The sequence below is a fragment of the Oncorhynchus clarkii genome, chromosome 1 (genome assembly GCF_045791955.1).
Source record: "Oncorhynchus clarkii lewisi isolate Uvic-CL-2024 chromosome 1, UVic_Ocla_1.0, whole genome shotgun sequence".
Lineage (NCBI taxonomy): Eukaryota > Metazoa > Chordata > Actinopteri > Salmoniformes > Salmonidae > Oncorhynchus > Oncorhynchus clarkii.
In genome coordinates, this window is record NC_092147.1 from 53276164 (window position 1) to 53292464 (window position 16301).

Sequence of the window (16301 nt, forward strand, 5' to 3'; positions counted from 1 at the left end):
AAAACAGTCAGCATTTCTCATTCTGTTTTCTCCCTTGAGGCTCTTGCTTTAAAAGGGAGCAGGGTCTTTGTCATTGACACAGATTACATCAGTAAGAATTCCTTTGAAACATTGTTGAGTGATGAATGAGATCCTAATAGCCTACTTCAGTCAGTTCCATCATGGGTTAACACCTACCATATGCAGGTTATCATAGTGAACAGGGTGGGCACAGGTTGAAGATGAGGGCACCTGCATATGTTCCAACAAAGAGAACTGTATATCTGCACACCTTACAAATAGGCTACAGGCATACCCTCTGTTAGGTTTGAAATTAATGCAAGTTATAATCTATGGTCTATTCTGATACTGTACATGGGCAACAATTAAACAAAGCAAACCAGGATCCTCCCTCTGACTTTTTCCTGTACTCCACCAGGGCCAGTATCCACAAAGCGTTTCAGAGTAGCAGTGCTGATCTAGGATCAGACTACTCCGTCCATGTAATCTTAATCCATTATTATCTAATAAACAAAACTGATCCTAGATCAGCATTTATACTCTCAGACGCTTTATGAATATAGGCCCAGGCTTTCAACATTACTCTCTGCTCAGCTGTGGCAGACAGACACTAACTGTGTGCATATGCTGCTTTCTTCTGGCTGTGTTCAGTATTGCAGCTGTCTGATCCTGCCCTGGCCACATTTCAGACCCCTTGACTTTTTCCACATTCTGTTATGTTGTAGCCTTATTCTAAAATGGATTAAATAAATACAATTCCTCAGCAATCTACACACAATACCCCACACTGACAAAGCAAAAAAGGTTGAGAAATGTTTGCAAATATATAACAAATAGAAAATCAGACCCTTTGCTATGAGATTCAAAATTGAGCTCAGGTGCATCCTGTTTCCATTGAAGGTCGAAGGTATTGTCCTCATAGCTCCGAGACAGGATTGTGTCGAGGCACAGATCTGGGGAAGGGTAGAAAAATATTTCTGCAGAATTGAAGGTCACCAAGAAGACAGTGGCATCAATCATTCTTAGATGGAAGTTTGGAACCACCAAGACTCTTCCTAGAGCTGGCCGCCCGGCCAAACTGAGCAATTGGGGAGAAGGGCCTTGGTCAGGGAGGTGACCAAGAGCTTTAGAGTTATTCTGTGGAGATGGGAGAACCTTCCAGGACAACCATCTCTGCAGCACTCCACCAATCAGGCCTTTATGGTAGAGTGGCCAGACGGAAGCCACTCCTCAGTAAAAAGCAGCCCGCTTGGAGTTTGCCAAAAGGCACCTAAAGACTCAGACCAATGGAAACAAGATTATCTGGTCTGATGAAACCAAGATGGAACTCTTTGGCCTGTATGCCAAGCGTCATGTCTGGAGGAAACCTGGCACCATCCCTACAGTGAAGCATGATGGTGGCAGCATCATGCTGTGGGGATGTTTTCAAAGACCGGGACTGGGAGACTAGTCAGGATCGAGGCAAAGATGAACGGAGCAAAGTACAGTGATCCTTGATGAAAACCTTCTCCAGAGCGCTCAAACCCTCAAAGTGGGGCAAAGTTTCATCTTCCAACAGGAAAACGACACTAAGCACAAAGCATAGACAACGCAGGTGTGGCTTCGGGACAAGTCTCTGAATGTCCTTGAGTGGCCCAGCCAGAGCCCGGACTTGAACCCAACCGAACATCAATGGAGAGACCTGAAAATAGATGTGCAGCGACGCTCCCCATTCAACCTGACAGAGCTTGAGGGGATCTGCATAGAATAATGGGAGAAACTTCCCATAACCAGATGTGCCAAGCTTATAGCATCATACCCAAGAAGACTCAAGGCTGTAATCGCTGCCAAAGGTGCTTCAACAAAGTGCTGAGTAAAGGATCTGAATACTTATGTCGATGTGATATTTCCTTTTTTATTTTGAAAGAATTAGCAAAAATTTCTAAACACCTGTTTTTGCTTTGTCATTATAGGGCATTGAGTGTAGATTGATGAGAATTATTTTACATTTTTAAATACATTTTAGAATAAGGCTGTAACATAACAACATGTGGTAAATGTCAAGGGGTCTGAATACTTTACGAAGGCACTGTAAATCTGCAGATTGTAAGTCTTCCTCCTCTATCAAAATAAAATAAAATAATACAACTCAAAAATACAGTATAAATCCTTTCTTTTATAGTTTCTTAAAAAAATATAATACTGCTAATGGTTTGTGATGGATTCAGTTTATTGACAATCCTTGATACTGAATAAAAAATACCAAATAGTTTTCCTTTTCAACATGGCTTCTAACTCCAGGAACACCCCTACATGTAACATACAACAAATGCATACATGACTTTAGAATGTTTCTATTGAGTCAAATAGAAACTTTCAAAACACAATATAAGTTCAATTATAAAAGTCTCAATTTGGCAGTACAAAGAGGACTTCACAGGGATTTGATATTTCATACCTCCACTGATTTTCGAATAATGCCTCGGCTTATTATTAAACACTCTCTTCTTCGTGTCGAAAATGGCCAACTTAATAAAATAATAATACATCTGTTTTTGAATGTGTAGTTATACAAGTAATGCCGAAATTAGAAATGTAGCAACCTCTTAAAGTGATGACAGTCATGTCCCTAAGGGGACCAACAGGTTCACCAACAGTCTGACTTCAATAGCTACATAAAGTCAGGACCCAATTTCTCTGCCTATTCCACAGAAAATAGTGCCGATAATAGCAGTGAAGCTACTACATCAGCCAGCCAGACTCTGTAGTTAATAAGAGACAATGTCTGCATGCCAATTGGTGCCCTTTTTCCTATAAAGTATACCATTTTTGACCAGGGTTCAAAGGGAATACATAGGGGCTTTGGTCAAAAGTAGAGTGCACTATATAGGGAATAGGTTGCAATTTGGGGTGCACACAATAAGAGTGGAAACAAAGAATAGCATTCTGAAAATAAAACAAAAACAGAGCAGGCGGGCTGAGGCGATCACTTTCTTTCCAATATAAAATACTGACCATGCTCAGTGACTCAAACCATCACTAATTTGTCCCTTAGTAAAGTCATATGTTTTTAAAAATCCCATGAAAAAATGACAAAGATATGACAAACAAAATAATAAAAGAAAGTAAAACACAAGCATAATATATCATACACACATATACACTGAGTGTACAAAACATTAGGAAACCTGCTCTAAATCCACTTGAATCAGTGTAGATGAAGGGGAGGAGGAGACGGGTTAAAGAATAATTTTTAAGCCTTGAGACAATTGAGACATGGATTGTGTATGTGTGCCATTCAGAGGGTGAATGGGCAAGACAAAATATTTGACTTTGAACGGGGTATGGTAGTAGGTGTCAGGGGCACCAATTTAAGTGTGTCAAAAACTGCAACGCTGCTGGGTTTTTCATGCTCAACAGTTTCCTGTGTGTATCCAGAATGGTCCACCACCCAAAGGACATGCAGCCAACTTGACACAACTGTGGAAAGCATTGGAGTCAACATGGGCCAGCATCCTTGTGGAACGCTTTCGACACCTTGTAGAGTCCATTCCCTGATGAATTGAGACTTGTTCTGAGGGCAAAAAAGGTGTGCAACTCAATATTAGGAAGGTGTTCCTAAGGTTTTGTACACTCAGTGTATAATATACTTCATGAAATCTATTAATTCATCTTGGTAGCTACTCGTTTTCCGGAAACCAGTCAGACCAGACACACCCGTAAGAAAAAGGGAGGGCAGATGAAGGCAGAAGATACTAAGGCCTCCGTGGAGAGACTGATGAAAGAGTGGAGTAAAAAGTAAAACCCACCCCAGCACCACAAATAGCAGCTGTGGGATACCCCTCCTGCAGTACCCCCTCCACAGTGTTCCATAGTGTTGCATTTCAAGCCCCTCCACAAAGCCCATCTTCAGAAAGTAGGAGTGCTGATCTACTATCAGTTGCCTTTTAGATAATAATGAATAGACAAGAATTGAAAGGGGATACCTGATCATAGATCAGCACAGGTCCAGGTCCTTTCTCTGATCAACAGCTCACAAAAAGTCACTAAAGTGCTCTCACAAACAAAGCTAGCTTACTAACTAATTACGTAACAACCCCGAAAAGCGCTTCAGGAAGAGACAGAAAATAACAGATGAGAACTGAGGAACATCCTGGATTCATATGGGTGTTTGTTCACACTCACTCCATCAGATACGTTATATCCCACTGTTGAATTCATTAATACCTAAAGATGAGTGTCTTCTAAAACCAAGTCATTTGATGAAAGATAAGGCAAAATGTGTGTGTCCAAAAAGATACAGGTCCATATGTTGTGCTTGATAGAGAGTGTGTGTGTCCGGACACTGTGTCTGTGTTTCACTGTCAATGTGTGTCTGCGTGTCTGTGTTTCACTGTCAGAGTGTGTGGCTGCGTGTCTGTGTTTCACTGTCAGAGTGTATGTCTGCATGTCTGTGTTTCACTGTCAGAGTGTGTGTCTGCGTTTCACTGTCAGAGTGTGTGTCTGCATGTCTGTGTTTCACTGTCAGAGTGTGTGTCTGCGTGTCTGTGTCAGAGTGTGTGTCTGCGTGTCTGTGTTTCACTATCAGTGTGTGTCTGCATGTCTGTGTTTCACTGTCAGAGTGTGTGTTTGCGTGTCTGTGTTTCACTGTCAGAGTGTGTGTCTGCGTGTCTGTGTTTCACTGTCAGAGTGTGTGTCTGCGTGTCTGTGTTTCACTGTCAGTGTGTGTCTGCGTGTCTGTGTTTCACTGTCAGAGTGTGTGTCTGCGTGTCTGTGTTTCACTGTCAGTGTGTGTCTGCGTGTCTGTGTTTCACTGTCAGAGTGTGTGTCTGCGTGTCTGTGTTTCACTGTCAGAGTGTGTGTCTGCATGTCTGTGTTTCACTGTCAGTGTGTGTCTGCGTGTCTGTGTTTCACCGTCAGAGTGTGAGTCTGCATGTCTGTGTTTCACTGTCAGAGTGTGTGTCTGCATGTCTGTGTGGTGTATAGCTTTTCCTGTCTTCAGGTCTTCATAGTCAGTACTTGGGTACTTTGGTGTAGTCCTCCTGGACAACACTCTTACACAGGCATATAGACAGGATCATTCCCAGAAGCTGGAGGACGAAACAACTGGGTTAGTTATGCTAAAAGCACGCACACACGCACAAACACACACACACGTGTGCCCAAAAGCACCAATGCATGCACACACAGATAGACAGACACACGCATGCACACGGCAAGCACACACACAAGAATTAAAACCAAAACTAGCATACACAAAGACAACCACACCAGGCGCAGAAACAGGGTGGGGCACAGTAGACCTCCTATTATTAATCTTGAAGGTGCAGGATGCATACACATTCATACCTCACATGATGAGGGACTGTGTGTGGGCATGTATGTAATGTGTGTGTGAGGGCCTGTGTGTGTGTGCAATACCTCAATGACTGCCACTCCAACACAGATTCCAAGAATAACTCCACAGTTCTCCAGAAGCCAGCCCTCCACACTATGCATGCAGCCCTGTAGAAAGAGGGGGGAGAGCGAGAGAGACAGATTTTAATTTTAGAAAACCTTGAATGGCACAATCCAGGTAATGTACATACCGTACAGAGTGGCGAACCGTCATTCAGGGCAGCTTTGAGCCCCACATTTTTGCCCCCCCCCCCCAAAAAAAATGAAAGGGGTTGCAGTCTGCTGTGAAGCATTCGTCCATGTATACGGGTAAGAGTCTAGCTACAGATTCAGATATTATACATACAGTTGAAGTCGGAAGTTTACATGCATTTAGATTGGAGTCATTAGAACTAGTTTTTCAACCACTCCACAAATTTCTTGCTAACAAACTATAGTTTTGGCAAGTCGGTTAGGACATCTACTTTGTGCATGACAAGCAATTTTTACAACAATTGTTTACAGACAGATTATTTCACATACTGTACTGTATCACAATTCCAGTGGGTCAGAAGATAAAATACACAAAGTTGACTGTGCCTTTAAACAGCTTGGACAATTCCAGAAAATGATATCCTGGCTTTAGAAGCTTCTGAAAGGCTAATTGACATCATTTGAGTCAATTAGAGGTGTACCTGTGGATGTATTTCAAGGCCTACATTTCAACTCAGTGCCTCTTTTCTTGACATCATGGGAAAATCAAAAGAAATCAGACCTCCACAAGTCTGGTTCATTCTTGGGAGCAATTTCCAAACGCCTGAAGGTACCACGTTCATCTGTACAAAGAATAGTACGCAAGTATAAACACCATGGGACCACGCAGCATCATACTCGGTCTGTCCCCTAGAGATGAACGTACTTTGGTGCGAAAAGTGCAAATCAATCCCAGAACAACAGCAAATGACCTTGTGAAGATGCTGGAGGAAACAGGTACAAAAGTATCTATATCCACATTAAAACGAGTCCCTATATCGACATAACCTGAAAGGCCGCTCAGCAAGGAAGAAGCCACTGCTCCAAAACCGCCATAAAAAAGCCAGACTAAGGTTTGCATCTGCACATGGGGACAAAGATTGTAATTTTTTGAGAAATGTCCTCTGGTCTGATGAAATTGAAATAGAAAAAGGGGGAATCTTGTTAGCCGAAGAACACCATCCCAACCGTAAAGCACGGGGGTGGCAGCATCATGTTGTGGGGTGCTTTGCTGCAGGAGGGACTGGTGGACTTCACAAAATAGATGTCATCATGGATAGGAAAATTATGTGGATATATTGAAGCAACATCAGTCAGGAAGTTAAAGCTTCGTTGCAAATGGATCTTCCAAATGGACAATGACCCCAAGCAGACTTTCAAAGTTGTGGCAAAATGGCTTAAGGACAACAAAGGCAAGGCATTGGAGTGGCCATCACAAAGCCCTGACCTCAATCCTATAGAAAATGTGTGGGCAGAACTGAAAAAGTGTGTGCGAGCAAGAAGGCCTACAAACCTGATTCATTTACAACAGCTCTGTCAGGAGGAATGGGCCAAAATTCACCCAACTTATTTACCCAAGCTTGTGGAAGGCTACCCAAAATGTTTGACCCAAGTTAAACAATTTAAAGGCAATGCTACCAAATACTAATTGAGTGTATGTACACTTCTGACCCACTGGGAATGTGATGAAAGAAATAAAAGCTGAAATAAATCATTTTCTCTACTATTATTTTGACATTTCACATTCTTAAAATAAAGTGGTGATCCTAACTGACCTAAGACAGGGAATTTTTACTAGGATTAAATGTCAGAAATTGTGAAAAACTGAGTTTAAATGTATTTGGCTAAGGTGTATGTAAACTTCCGACTTCAACTGTACATACTCTACCGTTCAAAAGTTTGGGGTCATTTAGAAATGTCCATGTTTTTTTGTCCATTAAAATAACATCAAATTGATCAGAAATACAGTGTAGACATTGTTAATGTTGTAAATGACTATTGTAGCTGGAAACGGCAGATTTTTTTATGGAATATCTACATTAGCGTACAGAGGCCCATTATCAGCAACCATCACTCCTGTGTTCCAATGGCACGTTGTGTTAGCTAATCCAAGCTTATCATTTTAAAAGGCTAATTGATCATTAGAAAACCCTTTTGCAATTATGTTAACACAGCTGAAAACTGTTGTCCTGTTTAAAGAAGCATTAAACTGGCCTTCTTCAGACTAGTTGAGTATCTGGAGCATTAGCATTTGTGGATTCGATTAGAGGCTCGAAGTGGCCAGAAGCAAAGACCTTTCTTCTGAAATTAGTCAGTCTATTCTTGTTATGAGAAATGAAGGCTATTACATGCGAGAAATTGCCAAGACACTGAAGATCTTGTACATCGCTGTGTACTACTCCCTTCACAGAACAACGCAAACTGTCTCTAACTAGAATATAAAGACGAGTGGGAGGCCCCGGTGCACAACTGAGCAAGAGGACAAGTACATTAGAGTGTCTAGTTTGAGAAACAAGTCCTCAACTGGCAGCTTCATTAAATAGTACCCACAAATCACCAGTCTCAACGTCAACAGTGAAGAGGATGCTGGCCTTCTAGGCAGAGTTCCTCTGTCCAGTGTCTGTGTTCTTTTGCCCATCTTAATCTTTTATTTTTATTGGCCAGTCTGAGATATGGCTTTTTCTTTGCAACTCTGCCTGGAAGGCCAGCATCCCGGAGTCTCTTCAGAATTATCCTGAAGAGAGAAAGAGATTGAGAGAAATAGAGAGGGGGAGAGCAATAGATACAGGGAGAGAGAGGGAGAGAGAGGTGTGCAGAAAGAGGTAAGAATAAAGGGGTGATCCCAACGGGTCAGGACACAGAGCGTTCTTCAAACACCACCGTTGTCTTTGGACGAGGCTCAGTGCAGCATGCATACCGGTGTGTGTGTGTGTTGTCTTTGGCGGGGCCTGTAGAGCGATAGAATAATAACCAGAGGCTGGCTGGAAAGAGAGAACATAAAAAGGATCCCTCTATAATAACAGTCCAGCAGCCTTACGGGAAAACATAGGAAACATTCATCAGCCCTTTGCTGTGTGTGTCTCTGCTGTGTGAATAGAGGCCTTTACTCAACACAAACAACAGGGATTGCTGCTGTCAACAGGGTGAGCAGGGTGATTAAGTACTACTGTAGTCCTGCCGTACTGAATTACCATCTGGGACATGACTAGGTTGCTGTCGGATAGTCAGGTGGAGTCTGATTAGATTCATATAGGAATATAAATTTGTAATGAGATGACACAGACCTCTGCTAAAAATACATTTACTGTTCAAATTAGATATAAAGAGAGAAGTTTAGCTATGGTTTGCCCTAATGAACAAGAGCCAGGGTGTGGCTCATATACAGGCAGGTCAGCAGACAGGTGTACACAGATCCCAGTCTCCTTGACGTCTGTTCCTCTCCCTCCCTCTATACTACTTCGTATACAGGCAGGTCAGCAGACAGGTGTTCACAGAGCCCAGTCTCCTTGACATCTGTCCCCCTCCCTCCCTCCCTCTATACTATTTCATAAACAGTCAGGTCAGCAGACAGGTGTTCACAGAGCCCAGTCTCCTTGACATCTGTCCCCCTCCCTCCCTCCCTCCATACCGTTTCGTAGACTGGCAGATCGATAGAGCATGGTTTAATGTCAGTCCCCCCTATCCCATCCTCTCTCTTTAGCTTTCCCTCCCTTCCCCCTCTCTCCAACATACCGTTTTTGTAGACAGGCAGGTCCGTAGACAGGTGTTCACACAGCCTACTCCTTGATATCTGTCCCCCCCTCTCTCTATCTCCCCCCTTCAACATACCGTTTCGTAGACCGGGAGGATGTTGGACAAGTGTTCACAGAGCCCTGTCTCCTTGACGTCTGTCCCGGGCAGGGTTTCGTTCCGACAGGAGCAAGGGTACATGGAGACAGAACTGTTCCTGATCCATACATTCTCCGACCAGTTGCCTGGGCCAGTCCAACCACAGCACTTCATCTGGAAGGCGGAGGGGAGGGGGTGAAGGCAGGACAGGGAGGTGGGAAGAGGATGGGGGAGAGAGAGAGGGGGGATTGGCAGAAGAACAAAAGAAAGAGAAATAGGGAGAGAAAGCATGATTCATATGTACCAGTTAAATTCTTTGCTGAAACAGACAGTGTTCAAACAGCAAAAGATGCCCAACACTCCTTGCCTGATGCTGGCATGAACATTTTGGGGTGATAGGCTTGGCAGGACAGCCAGATATGCAAGAATGAACAGGGGAGGGGGATGTTAAAGTGGAAACCTTTTGAATAACAAGCACTCTCGCTTGTGCTTTTGAAATCACAGTATCACATTCAGTTGACAACTGAACTATACTGAACAAAAATATAAACGCAAATGAAACAATATCAAAGATGTTGCTGACTTACAGTTCATATAAGGAAATCAGTCAATTTAAATAAATTCATTAGGCACTAATCTATGGATTTCACATGACTGGGCAATTGGTGGGCCTGGGAGACAGGCCCATACAATCATAATGAGTTTTTCATCACAAAAGGGGTGTATTTCAGACAGAAATACTCCTCCGCACACCCTCTGACGATACCGCAGGTGAAGAAGCTGGATGTGGACGTCCTGGGTTGGCGTGGTTACACGTGGTCTGCGATTGTGATGGAAATTCTCTAAAACGATGTTGAATGCAGCTTATGGTAGAGAAATTAACATTCAATTCTCTGGCAAGTGCTCTGGTGGACATTCCTGCAGTCAGCATGCCAAATGCTTGTTCCCTAAAAACTTGAGACATCTGTAGCATTGTGTTGTTTGACAAAACTGCACATGCTTAACCTCACTAGGGTAGGGGGTACTATTTTCACCTCCGGATGAAAAGCGTGCCCAAAGTAAACTGCCTGCTACTCAGGCCCAGAGGCTAGGATATGCATATAATTAGTAGATTTGGATAGAAAACACTCCAAAGTTTTTAAAACTGTTAAAATAATGTCTGTGAGTATAACAGAACTGAAATAGCAGGCGAAATCCATGAGGAAAATCCATCCAGGAAGTGCCATTATTTTGAAATGGCTGTTTTTCCAATGAAAGCCTATCCACTAGTTGTGAACAGTCTTTAGACATTGTTTCAGGATTTTATTCTGAAAAATGAGGGAGAATGACAACTTTGAGTCAGTGGATAGTGGGATGTCCCCAGAGCTGTTTCCTGCGCACGACCTGACAGCACGCCTTTCTTGTTTTTCTTATATATTGACGACGCTATTGTTCGGTTGAAATATTATCGATTATTTAGGCTAAAAACAACCTGAGGATTGATTATAAACATCGTTTGACATGATTCTACGAACTTTACGGATACTATTTGGAATTTTCGTCAGCCTCTTGTGACAGCATTTGTGCCATTGGATTACTGAACAAAACGCGCCAACAAAATGGAGGTTTTTGGATATAAAGAGGGACTTTATCGAACAAAACAAACATTTATTGTGTAACTGGGAGTCTTGTGAGTGCAACCATACAAAGATCATCAAAGGTAAGTGATACATTTTATTGCTATTTCTGACTTTCATGACTCATCTACTTGGCTGGCAACTGTATGTAATGTTTTGTGTGCTGAGCGCTGTCCTCAGATAATCGCATGGTGTGCTTTCGCTGAAAAGCCTTTTTGAAATCTGACACGGCGGCTGGATTAACAACAAGATATGCTTTATTTGGATGTATTACACTTGTGATTTCATGAAAGTTAAATATTTATAGTAATTTAATTTGAATTTGGCGCTCTGCAATTTTACTGGATGTTGGCCAGGTGGGACGCTACCGTCCCACACCCCCTAGAGAGGTTAATGATCATGCTGTTTAACCTGTCTGGGCTAGGGGGCAGCATTTTAACTTTTGGATGAAAAGAGTGCCCAGAGTAAACTGCCTCCTACTCAGTCCAGATGCTAATATATGCATATTATTAGTAGTATTGGATAGAAACACTCTGAAGTTTCTAAAACGGTTTGAATGATGTATGTGAGTATAACAGAACTTATATGGCAGGCAAAAACCTGAGAAAAAATCCAAACAGGAAGTGGGAAATCTGAGGCTTGTGATTTTTCAACTCAGCTATTATTGAAGATACAGTGGGATATTGGTCATCTTGCACTTCCCAAGGCTTCCACTAGATGTCAGTCTTTAGAACGTTGTTTGATGCTTCTACTATGAAGGGGGGCTGAATGAGAGGGGAATGAGTCAGAGGTCCGGCAGAGAACCACAGGCTCGTGACGCACGGTCATGAGAAAGTTACCTCTCGTTCCATTGCTTTTCTACAAACGATGGAATTCTCTGGTTGGGACATTATTGAACATTTATGATAAAAACATCCTAAAGATTGATTCTACACATCATTTGATATGTTTCTACGACCAGCAATATAACTTTTTGGACTTTTCGTCCGACATTTCCGCTGGAATTGCCCGCGCCTCGTGAGTGTCGATTTGTTTACTAAACGCGCAAACAAAAGGAGGTGTTTGGACATAAATGATGAACTTTACCGAACAAATCAAACAGTTATTGTGGAACTGGGATTCCTTGGAGTGCATTCTGATGAAGATCATCAAAGGTAAGTGAATATTTATAATGCTATTTCTGACTTATACTGACTCCACAACATGGCGGGTATCTGTTTGGCTTGATTTGTTGTCTGAGCGCCGTACTCAAGATTGTTTTTTTCGTAAAGTTTTTTTGAAATCTGACACAGCGGTTGCATTAAGGAATTTATCTAAAGTTCCATGTATGATAGTTCTATCTATTATCAATGTTTATTATGAGTATTTCTGTAAATTGATGTGGCTCTCTGCAAAATCACCGCATGTTTTGGAACTACTGAACATAACACGCCAATGTAAACTGAGATTTTTGGATATAAATATTCACTTTATCGAACAAAACATACATGTATTGTGTAACATGAAATCCTATCCTAGTGTCATCTGATGAAGATCATTAACCTGTTGTGACTAGGGGGCAGTATTTTCATTTTTGGAAAAATAACGTTCCCAAAGTAAACAGGATATTTTGTCAGGACAAGATGCTAGAATATGCATATAATTGACAGCTTAGGATAGAAAACACTCTAAAGTTTCCAAAACTGTAAAAATATTGTCTGTGAGTATAACAGAACTGATGCAGTTCTGAGAAAGCCTGAGAAAAATCCAATCCGGATGTGACTCATGTTTTGAATGCTCTGCGTTCCGATGCGTCCCTATTGAGCAGTGAATGGGCTATCAACCAGATTCCTTTTTCTACGTATTCCCCAAGGTGTCTACAGCATTGAGACGTAGTTTCACGCCTTTATGTTGAAGAATACCCGTAAGCGGCTACATTGCGCAAGTGGTCACCTGATGGCTCTCAGAGTGATTCTTGCGTAAAATACAGAGGTAGCCATTTTTCCTCTCGCTCCTACTGAAAAACCAATTGTCCCGGTGGATATATTATCGAATAGATATTTGAAAAACACCTTGAGGATTGATTATTAACAACGTTTGCCATGTTTCTGTCGATATTATGGAGCTAATTTGGAATATTTTCCGGCGTTGTCGTGACCGCAATTTACGGTCGATTTCTCAGCCAAACATGAAGAACAAACGGAGCTATTTTGCCAACAAAATTAATATTTTTGGAAAAAAGGAACATTTGCTATCTAACTGGGAGTCTTGTGAGTGAAAACATCCGAAGCTCATCAAAGATAAATGATTTAATATTACTATTATTATTATATATATTTTTTTATTTAATTTTACCTCTTTTTCTCCCCAATTTCGTGGTATCCAATTGTTGTAGTAGCTACTATCTTGTCTCATCGCTACAACTCCCGTACGGGCTCGGGAGTGACGAAGGTTGAAAGTCATGCGTCCTCCGATACACAACCCAACCAGCCGCACTGCTTCTTAAACACAGCGCGCATCCAACCCGGAAGCCAGCCGCACCAATGTGTCGGAGGAAACACCGTGCACCTGGCAACCTTGGTTAGCGCGCACTGCGCCCGGCCTGCCACAGGAGTCGCTGGTGCGCGATGAGACAAGGACATCCCTACCGACCAAGCCCTCCCTAACCCGGACGACGCTAGGCCAATTGTGCGTCGCCCCACGGACCTCCCGGTCGCGGCCGGTTACGACAGAGCCTGGACGCGAACCCAGGGACTCTGATGGCACAGCTGGCGCTGTACAGCGCCCTTAACCACTGCGCCACCCTGGAGGCCTTAAATGATTTAAGTTGATTGCTTTTCTGATTTTCGTGACCAAGTTACCTGCTGCTAGCTGGACATAATTCTGAAAAAATTGTTAGGCTGCTAGGCTATCAATAAACTTACACAAATGCTTGTCTTGCTTTGGCTGTAAAGCATATTTTGAAAAGCTGAGATGACAGGGTGATTAACTAAAGGATAAGCTGTGTTTCAATATATTTCACTTGTGATTTTCATGAATAAGAATATTTTCTAGTAATATTTATGTCCGTTGCGTTATGCTAATTAGTGTCAGATGGGAGTTACAACAAGTTAAAGGTTAGTGATTCATTTTATCTATATTTTTGCTTTTTGTGACAACTCTCTTTGGCTGGAAAAACGGCTTTGATTTTCTGTGACTTGGTGATAACCTAACATAATCGTTTGTGGAGCTTTCTCTGTGAAGCCTTTTTGAAATCAGAGACTGTGGCTGAATTAACGAGAATTGTATCTTTAAAATGGTGCCTAATACTTGTATGTTTTAGAAATTTGATTTATGAGATTTCTGTTGACTGAATTTGGCGCCCTACAATTTCATTGGCTGCTGGCGAGCGGTTCCGCTAGCGGATGGAACATTTCTGGGATCTTTTATTCAGCTCATGAAACATGGGACCAGCACTTTACATGTTGCATTTCTATTTTTGTTCAGTGTAAATATCAACGTTGACAAAGTGGAAACTAAGGCTACTCACCGTCCTTTGTACATAGTCCCAGGTGTGTTCTGTGGTCCTGTTCTGACCAGTGTAGTTGACCAACATCCCCTTGATGATGTTGGACATCTCATGCTTCAGCTGCATAGGGAGACAAAGGAAATAATACATGCATGAGCTAATTTAACTTTCAAAGTTAGGACAAGAAAAGGTACTAAAAAAGGTACTAATATTATCTAGGCATGATGCACTAATATTATGAAACCTGAATATAGCACAGAGCATGGGTAATAATGCACACATCAACAGCACAATGTCATGTTTCAATTGCCTTTCTATATACAAACAAGCTATACACTAAGTGTAAACATTAGGAACGCCTGCTCTTTTCATGGAATAGACTGACCAGGTGAATCCAGGTGAAAGCTATGATCCCTTATTGATGTCACTTGTTTACTCCAAATCAATCAGTGTAGATGACAGGGAAGGGACAGGTTAAATAAGTATTTTTGAGCCTTGAGACATTTTAGACATGGATTGTGTTTGTGTGCCATTGAGAGTGAATTGGCAAGACAAAAGATTGAAGTGCCTTTGAACGAGGAATGGTATTCGGTGCCAGGCTGGGTTTTTCATGCTCAACAGTTTCCCGCGTTATCCAGAATGGTCCACCATCCAAAGAACATCCAGCCAACTTGACACAACTGTGGGAAGCATTGGAGTCAACATGGGCCAGGATCCCTGTGGAACGCTTTTGACACCTTGTAGAGTCCATGCCCCGACTAATTTAGGCTGTTCTGAGGGCAAAAGGGGGTGCAACTCAATATTAGGAAGGTGTTCCTAATGTTTTGTACACTCAGTGTATATTACAGGGCCACATGGTAGGGAGGCAGGGGAGTTGTGCCTAGCCTACATGCCTTAATAGGGGAGGAGTGGTGAGGGAGCCCAACCCTGTTCTGGGAAAGTGTGCCACCCTGCCCTGGCTTGTGGTAAACCCTAAACACAGAGAGCAAGCATTCACACACACATACAGCCATAGCAACCCCCACCTATCGTGAGTCATGAGATTCAAGTGGATCATGGGAACGGCTGAGCTAACAGAACTCAAACCGGTCAGATCGGCTCAAACAAAACACGCAACACAACACACACACACACACACACACACACACACACACACACACACACACACACACACACACACACACACACACACACACACACACACACACACACACACAATTTCACCCATTAGCCTACTCTTCTTTCTTCTATAAAACAAGAATCACAGGTCCAAACAAGTTATGAAATCTTGAATATCATTATTCTACCTCGATTTTGTGTTAAACAATTAAATAAAAGCTTCCTTTTTGAGCTTGAGCAGTTTGACTCTGGTAAAAACTCAAATAGCTGAAACTCAAGTTTGTATCTATGCTGTTTTAATGTTAGAGTTACAGTAGATTTACAGTTGGCCAACCCTTGTGGTGCTCTGCTAGTGCCCCTCTCCTACCTATAGGGGGTGACGTGCCATTATACACCGTGATGACACGTCTCCATCCCCGTGCTGTCATTTCACCAGCCGCTCAGCGTTGGCAACCGTCACGACAGAGCTGGAAACACATTTCACAAGCAAATGCCTTCCACATCGTCCCCCCTCCACAACCTTTCTCACCCCCCCCCCCCACTCAATCGTTGACTCATCACAGAACAATGCTTCACTCCTGGCACACCCTGTTTCTGTTACACCAACACTAACTGTACATTCCATCACAGTCAGGGGTCAGAGGGGGGATTCTGAGAAGGCCTTCCCAGGAGTCAGGGAAGGTACAGCTGTGTAGGGGGGAGTGGAAATGCAAGATATGTCCCAGCTGCGAGGCCAAGAGAGGGAAGGTGAAGGGGGGAGAGCAGGACTCGGGAGATGGGGTGGGAGAGGGGCAGGGATTGGGAAAGGGGGGGGGGGGGGGGCAAGGAAGGCAAAGAGGAAGAATGAAGGGGGGTGGGAGAGG

General features: G+C 42.7%; 1 protein-coding gene across 2 annotated transcripts in view; it reads right to left on the reverse strand.

Moving 5' to 3' along the window:
- Positions 1-2191: 2191 nt before the first annotated feature.
- The window catches only part of LOC139408847 (CD82 antigen-like), a 53628-nt gene continuing 39518 nt past the window's right edge, over positions 2192-16301 (reverse strand). Inside the window, exons 6-10 of one of the 2 annotated variants that reach the window (XR_011634325.1) lie at positions 14341-14439; positions 9217-9390; positions 5401-5484; positions 4281-5069; positions 2192-3871 (exon numbers count right to left, since the gene is read on the reverse strand). Coding sequence is in view for 1 of the 2 variants with exons in the window: in XM_071153233.1 (XP_071009334.1) it covers positions 4992-5069; positions 5401-5484; positions 9217-9390; positions 14341-14439 (435 nt within the window). In the remaining variant the exon portion in view is untranslated. Of the gene's footprint in view, positions 5070-5400; positions 5485-9216; positions 9391-14340; positions 14440-16301 lie in introns of both variants that reach the window. The other variant, XM_071153233.1, reaches the window with a different exon arrangement.